Source organism: Alnus glutinosa, chromosome 9 (genome assembly GCF_958979055.1).
Source record: "Alnus glutinosa chromosome 9, dhAlnGlut1.1, whole genome shotgun sequence".
In the NCBI taxonomy this organism is placed as follows: domain Eukaryota; kingdom Viridiplantae; phylum Streptophyta; class Magnoliopsida; order Fagales; family Betulaceae; genus Alnus; species Alnus glutinosa.
Window position 1 is genome coordinate 18,564,640 of NC_084894.1, and position 7,826 is coordinate 18,572,465.

At 34.8% G+C, this 7,826-nt stretch overlaps 1 protein-coding gene across 2 annotated transcripts; it reads left to right on the top strand.

Moving 5' to 3' along the window:
- The first annotated feature begins 693 nt into the window (after positions 1-693).
- On the top strand, positions 694-7,109 carry LOC133876986 (DNA polymerase II subunit B3-1). 2 transcript variants are annotated; one of them, XR_009901629.1, is made up of 6 exons: positions 694-1,200; positions 4,546-4,630; positions 5,368-5,409; positions 5,523-5,638; positions 5,767-5,838; positions 6,593-7,109. XR_009901629.1 is itself a non-coding variant. In XM_062315219.1 (5 exons), the coding sequence occupies exons 1-4, from the start codon at positions 772-774 to the stop codon at positions 5,594-5,596; spliced, it is 630 nt and encodes a 209-aa protein (XP_062171203.1). In that variant the 5' UTR covers positions 694-771; the 3' UTR covers positions 5,597-5,638; positions 5,767-5,992. The 2 variants fall into 2 exon arrangements, 1 of the variants encoding a protein (XP_062171203.1); XM_062315219.1 differs by lacking the exon at positions 6,593-7,109 and having other exon boundaries at positions 5,767-5,992.
- Positions 7,110-7,826: the final 717 nt, after the last annotated feature.

Sequence of the window (7,826 nt, forward strand, 5' to 3'; positions counted from 1 at the left end):
TGGAAGACACAAGGACGTCGACAATCTAAAACAACCATTTGGAAAGTCATCTCTACTTTACTTATGTGGAGCATTTGGAGAGAAATAAATCGACGTCTTTTCGAGGACCGCAAGTAAAGTATGCTTCAATAGAAATCCTCATTTTTGAGTGCCCTTTTAAATTGAGCTGTATCTTTCCATTATTCTAATCTTGTAGATTTTGTTTAACTTCTTAGATTTTTGACCAATGTAAGGTGGTTGCTTTTCTTGTATACTTTTCGTGTAAGTGAGCTTTCCTCTGATGCTAAAAAATCATTATTCATAAAATTAAAAAAAAAAAAATTTATAAAGATAACTTTGATAAAAGTCAAATTAGTTCTTCAGTATTTTTTTTTTTTTCCATGTTTTTAAGCACAAGAAATAATATACATACATTCTTTATACATCTCATACAACAAAATTTAAAATTTAAAATTGAATTTGTGAGACTCAATGTGGGTCTTACAAATCTAATAGTTGATTTGAAAATAAAATGTGAAAAAGATGTAATATTATATATATATATATATATATATATATATATTTTTTTTTTTTTGAAGTACAAGATTCTTGTCAAATTTTTTGTTTTTTTGAAAAAATAAACACATTAGGCCTTTCAATGAAAACGTGCTACCAAAGGCCCAAACAACCTAGAAAAGGCCCGGAAACCATCCTTTCTTCTTCTTTATTGCCTCACTAAATTCCCCCAAATCTGAGAGCGCATGCATTGGCAGAAGTCTGAAACTGAAGACAATGGCTTCCTCCAAAAAACCCACAGCAGAGAAAAAGAGGAAAGAAACCAAATCCACAAAAACACCCAACAAGAAAAACAATACCAGCACCACGAAAAACGACCCAGAAAAGAATAACAAGACTTGCAATGGCACCGTCAACGACATCATATCGATCCCATCTTCCAGCATAGATGAAGAACAAGAGCGAAGCAAAAGCGCAAGTACAACCAAGAAAGCCGATAGCACCGCATCCAAGAAAGGCAAACAAAAACGACGAGAGGAAGAGGTAAACGACGTCGTTGATGAAGAAGAAGGAGTTGGAGAGAAAGAGGTAAATGACGCGAAGATGCATAGGTTTCCAATGAATCGTATCAAGACTATCGTTCGGAGCGAAGACTCCGGTTTGCGCATAACCCAGGAGGCCCTGTATCTCATCAACAAAGCTACGGTATCTTTCTGTTATTGATTCTTCTTTTATTCCTGAATTTGAGCTAAGGCCCCGTTTGTTTTGGCGTCGGAAACATTTTCAGTTTAACTGACTATTGTTTGCTGTTTGTTCATAATCTTCAAAATGATGTGGAAAATATTAATATCAAATTAGTGGAATGGCTCAGTAAACTAAATTCCCTGCCAAGAAAACAATTAGGTTTTAAATTCATTTTCTTTAAACCTTATGTTCTTTGAAATCACATTTAGGGAAATATTTCCTTTACTTTTATGTTTGAAAATTAAGCTTATACTTTTCTTTTAGTATGGCTTATCGCACACTATTACGCCCTGTATGCTAGGGCTGTGTGATACTTGTGATCAAGACAACAAACCATGATCACTGATTCACTGACATGCCTTCTGGGCCAACTGATTAACTTTTTTAGGTGCACTCAACTTGGTGTAAGGGTGGCAATTTGTGTTCGCGTATCTGGTTGGGGTTGTGTCAAGATATGGGTACACTATATAGGTCAACCCTAAGCCAATTAAACAAACCAAACCTCTCAATCTTAACCTGCTAATTTTGTGTTCGGTTTACGTGTTGTGTAAAAAATTGTCAGCTTCAATGTCGTGTGTCGGGTTCGGGTCGTGTCAAGGTATACTATAAGACTATATAAGTCAACTTAACCCGACTTATTTAATTAAACGGGTCAAACTCTTCAACTTAACCCAGTAATTTAGTGTTAGGTTGGCGGTCATGTCAAAAATTGCTAGCCTTAGCTTGGTGATGGTGATGGGCCACACCTTCTCTAATGTCCTTTAGTGGGTTGCGCTTCCATCTCAGTGCCGGTACTGAGCCGTCTCTTTTTGAATCTCTTAGCCAAAATAGCTCCTCCTTACGCAAGTCCTTCTCTAATAAAACTTTTCTCTTTTCGATTTTCTTCTCTTGTAATTCTTAGAGCTTTGTGTAGGAAGGGGGTTTTCTCTTTCAATTTGTCTTATCTTAAATTTTTCCTTAATCGGAACTTTCCTTGAATAAAATATTTCCAGATTTGGAAACTTTCTAAAAATAAAAATTGTACCCAAAAGAATTGAGTGACTTGAAATAATTTTTCAAGTTGAAAACTCTTTTATGAAAGACATTTTGTTGGGAAACGATGCTGCTCCCTGTGACCGCTATAAAAACAGGCTCCCTGGGCGAGATGTTGAGGTTTATAAACGACTTGAGTTTGTCTTCCTTAGCACCAATTGCTTTTAGGTGAAATGACAACTCACGGTTCTACAAATGGTATCTGAGCTAGGATGTCATGGCATCGATTTGCGGGAGCGTCATCTTGAGGAAAGGATTGTTGGGACACAATGTTGCTTCTGGCGACCGCTCTAAAAACAGGCCCGCTAGGCACGGTGTCGAGGTCTATAAAAGACTTGAGTTTGTCTCCCTTAACGCCATTTGATTTTTGGTGATATGACAACTCACGATCTGACACATTTCATGTAAACCATACAAGTAATATCACATAAGCATTATATAAGGCAGTAAAGGGCATTTAATTTAAAAGCATGCAATGAAAGTACTTGAGAAGAGGTAAAGAATCGACCTTACCTTTTGTAGCTGCTAATAGAATCTGACTACTAGCCTGAACCACAAGTTTACGTAGTAATTAATCAAACTTGCTACTCTATCCTAGTTAGAATTGACTAATTGGCCTTTTTTCGGACTTCCCCCTTCTTAGGAGTTGTGTTTTATTTATTTCTAAAAGACTAGTAATTAGTTTCTTTTTTCTTTTTTCTTTTTCTTTTTTTTTCCTAATCCAAATTTAAGGAGATATTTTTCTAGAAACTAGGTTTTGGCATAAATACACTTTTCCCTCTTTATTTATTTAAAAGACACTTGTTTTCGCAATAAAAAATAAAAAATAAAAAAAAGGTCTTTTATGTGTCTACTTTACGTAAATTTTTTCTAAAATTTTGGTTGAACTTTCTAAAAATTTAATTTCTCTTGGGGAAGATAAAAAAAAGTTTGATTGGGCCTATTCTAACTAAGACTAATGATATGGCCCAAAACCTACTAAATAGGCCAAAACTCACTAAATACTTTTTAATTACTTATCAAAAAAAAAAAAAATTACTTTGGGTTTAATTAAATAAAACACCTTTTAAGCCCAAAAACTAAATTAGATGGATTAAAGCATATTCTTAATAAAATTTTCCAGAACCTACAACTTCTTTTAAATCACTTAATTTTTGCATGCAAACTATGCAATTATTGTACTAGTTTGTTAGGAATGTACGTAGTTAACATAGTCTATACTTTTTTATCATGTTTCGGTATGTCTTAGATATAAAAATATGACTTTAAATTTTTTGACCTTATTGGAAAATAATGATATTAATTAGTTTTTTATTTTTTTAAAAAAATCTTTCGCAATAAGTTTAATCTTCTATGTTCTAGATAAAGAATATGGCAGAATCTTTTGAACACTGATACAATATGATTAACATATGATTCGGTGAAGTTTTCTCACCCTTTTGCCAACTCATTTGTGTTCTATCATATGTATTCTTAAAGAAAAGAAAATAGAACATGATATATATTTATCTCATACGAAAATTATTTTCTATAGGATAATTTAGATAACAATTTTTCGTTGTTTGTTTATTCTATGTAGTATGATGAAATAGATTGTATCTTCTATTTTTTATTCCTGAAATCATGACAAATGGAATCTAAAAGATATGCTTGGTTAGATTATATGCAAAGGTGATGAGCTCCCATGCACATCTAAAATGTAACATGCCAAAAAGAACACTTCTGTATTTCATATTTGTAGCTATTTCTTATGTTATGCACTTAGTTAATTGAAACCTTTATTCTATCATGTTCATGTGATAAAACATAAAACTATATGATAATTGGGTGCGAGAGAGAGACGAGAGTACTACGTGCAAAAATGAGAGAGAGGGGCAAAGATGGAGCTGTGGCTGCTGCGCAAAAACCCCAACAGTGACGGCGAAGAGGAGCTGCGGAAGGGGAGAGAGAAGAGAGAGTCTGAGAATCAGAGGGCCTTTGTGTGTGTAAGGTGAGGGAGAGTGGTGGAAATGGTTTATGGAAATGAGAAGCGTAAACTATTTTATGCCTCGTGAAGCTTCTTTTCCTTAGTCAACCGAAAACGTTTTTGGTTTGATCAAGATTTTCAGCCGTTCCAAACACTCAAAAGTGAAAACCTTTTCCAGAAAATGTTTTATGTCGAAACAAACGGGGCCTAAGTTTCATGCTAATTACAATGTTCGTGTTTTCAATTTTTTGTTTTTGGCTGTAGAAAACAAATGTGGTATTTATGGGTTTTACTTCAATGGGTTGCAGGATAAGTTTCTCGAGCAATTTACAAAAGATGCACATGTGTGTTGTGTTCAGGACCGCAAAAAAACGCTGGGTTACAAGCACCTTTGTAATGTGTCTATCTTTTCTTTTTCAATGTTTGTGTTAATTAAGCAACATATATAGCTTGTACTTTCTTGCTCGATGATCACATGGCCCTAGAAATATTGAAGATTTGGGTGAACTTTGATTAATTATATCGTTTTTGCTTTTAATTTTTTGCTGTGTGCTGCACATTTGTATTATTTATGGTTGTCATTGATTGGTTTTCAGTAGATCTTTTTTAGTGCATTTGTTGGACTTTGATGTATGGATTGATGCTATATAACCGGGGTTGGTGATCTTGATTGTTTTAATCAATGAAGTAGTTAAATGGGATTCATTAATTTTCATTGAATTTGGCTATACTTGTTATACATTCTCATGGGTTTGGTTCGTGATTAATGGAAGGAAATTCATTGTCAATGCAGTGCTAATTATAGTTTCATATTTTCACTTGTTCTACCTAAGAAAATTGAGGCTTTTGTGCTTTTAGGAATTACTCTTAAGTAAATGCTGTAGTAGCTTGACTTTTGTAATATCGATGGTGCAGAGAACTGATCAATAGACCATTTGCTCCTTTTGGTTTATTGGAAAACTGAAATTTCAGAGAATTGCTTGTTGCTTCTGATTGATATTAACCATCAATACTGACATGGGTTTTCAAAGACCCTTTCAAAGTTTAATTACCATAAACTATAGTAACCTTTTGCAAGTTGATGTTGTATTTTATTCAATATTTATCGAATTGGTTCTTTCTTGTTTCAGCGTTAGTCGTTTCTAAAAGGAGGAGATACGACTTTCTTTCAGGTATTTGTATGCTTTTCAGTGAAAGATTTTTTTATTTGAATATGAGATGTCTAAACTTTTCTTCAGTTTCTGCTATTAGTTGTGTGCAGTGCATGACCCTTGTCTCTGTGTAGATTTTGTCCCTGAGAAAATAAAAGCTCAGGATGCCTTGGCAGAGAGAAAAGTAACTGAGACAAAGGCAGGCTAGGACCTTCAAAATGTGCTGATTAGAAGGGTATAATATAGTCAGGTAACACATTAAATGTTGTACAATTATAGAGTTGATCCATGTGTCATTACGGCTACCCTCTTAAGGGCACTTAGAACAATTGAACTATTTCCATGTTGGTCTAAGAAGTGAAAAATTCTTTGATACAGGAAGATGCGTTTTAGTGGGTTGCTTGTTTTGATGGCCGGCGAGCTGGTTTGAATTGAATCAGAGTGCCCTAGGTACAGGGGTTGTTTTTGTGATGACTTTTTGGAACAGAATGTTCTTATTCTTGTCAAGTTAGAATGAGAATTGAATTCTGTGGAGAAGTTTGTTATTTTTCTTGTCAATCATGAATTTCACAAGTTAATGCGAAACAGACCATGCCTTTGTTCATTTTTCATCCGGAGTACCCTGATTTTATTTTTCTTTTTGTTTTGAATGAACACAAGATTATTCCAGCATAATACGATACATACGTAATTGTGCTCACATTGAATAGTTTGGAGTAGCCAGAAACCCTGGAGTTCAAGGTTTTCCCAACACAACATGGCACATGTAATTATGGCTGTATATACATAAGAAAGATCCTGCAAACCTATGAACAACCTTCGCATGGTCCACTACGAAATATACTGTTTTGTTGCTTTTCTTCACCAAATAGATGTGGTTTTATTGAAATTTTAAATCTGCTCTCAGGCAGTGCCTTAGACCAATCTTTTTTTCTAAGGCGCTTCCAATTACATAGGATAGTGTCTTATAGACCGATCTAACACCCATTCAGTATGAGAAGGAAATTGCTCAGACATAAGTCTCATTACAACTTCAGATCAGAATTTTAGGATTGGTGCTACATCCAAGTACATATGCTTCTCTATATCTATCAGTTTAATGGTTGTTTGCTCCATTTCATGCTCTCCATCCCTTATTACCCCACTGCAAGTTCTACTTGCATATGCATATGCTTTCTGAATCTCAACCCATTTATATTCGCAGGATTCTTGAATGGCCACCATCTCATCACTGAAAGTATAGGCCACACAGATAAAGAGCACCAGCTTGGTATAGTTAGCAATAGCCATGATTGTCTTTCCAGCCACATCACTAGAAGCATAGGCAACACCGATTAAGAGCACCATCTTGTTATAGTTAGTAATAGCCATGATTGTCTTCTCAGCCACACCAGACATATAGGCAACACAGATTTATGAAGCTCGCTGGGTTTTTTTTCCTTGATTTTTGATAGAGTAATGTTAGAAATTACATTTTTATTTCACAACATTGATATGCCCGTCTCAACTAACCTTTGGATTAATCCTTATTAAAAAAAGAAAAAAAAAATTAATTGAAGGGTCGATTGAGATTGTCATACCAGCATTATGTGATAGTTGTGGAATAATAATGTGATTTCTAGCATCTATTTTTTTGATATTAAAGCTTGTACTTGTAGTAGAATGGAAGTGTAGAAGAGAGATGTATGGATGAATAATGAAATAGGGTTGTATTTGTTGAATGGTTTTGATTACAAGAAAATCAAGATGTTAAAAGGATAATTTTCTACCTAATTCGATGTAGCCAATGCGTCTCAATTTGCTAAGCAAAATTAGCTAAAATGATCCAAGAAATCCTTAAAAGCCCTTTCTCCTATTTAAACCTTTAAAATTCAAACTCTCCCAATTGAAGCACACAATTCGGTTTCATTAGAATCTCATCACAGTGCTTTAAATTCAAACTTAAACAACCCAACAACTCAACCCACATTTACTGGTAAGAGTGGGTAAAATCCATCCGTATCCGCAAATCTGCGCTGCCCTAACTTGAAATTTGCAGATATTAGGTGATAATTGTATTATGCGTGTACTATAGAATTTGACCTGTGAATTACAGGGCGGATTGCAGAAGTGGGTTTTTTCGAATCTACAAACCTGCCCCGCCCCAAGGACACTATTAATTACATTACATACCGTGAATCCGTGATACGCTGAAAAGTGAAAACCATCAAATGATTCATATTGCCCCCAACAGTAAAACCTTAAAATCAGACCTAACCGCACAACTCATCTCCTTTCAATCTCAACTTTGCAAACGGCTCATCCCCATCTCGAAGATCAAGCGGCATGGGGTGATTCTTTCCAATTCCAGCCGAAATATATTCCAGGTCTTATGAAATTTGGGTTTTTCCTTAAGTCTGGTCTCTCTCTCTCTCTCTCTCTCTCAAAAATGGCTTGAC

Excerpts from the sequence above, each read along its gene's own strand:
- LOC133876986 (XM_062315219.1), top strand. The coding sequence starts at position 772 with ATGGCTTCCTCCAAAAAACCCACAGCAGAGAAAAAGAGGAAAGAAACC. Across the intron at positions 1,201-4,545 it reads ATCTCATCAACAAAGCTACG|GATAAGTTTCTCGAGCAATT; the intron begins GTATCTTTCTGT and ends AATGGGTTGCAG. Across the intron at positions 4,631-5,367 it reads GCTGGGTTACAAGCACCTTT|CGTTAGTCGTTTCTAAAAGG; the intron begins GTAATGTGTCTA and ends TTCTTGTTTCAG.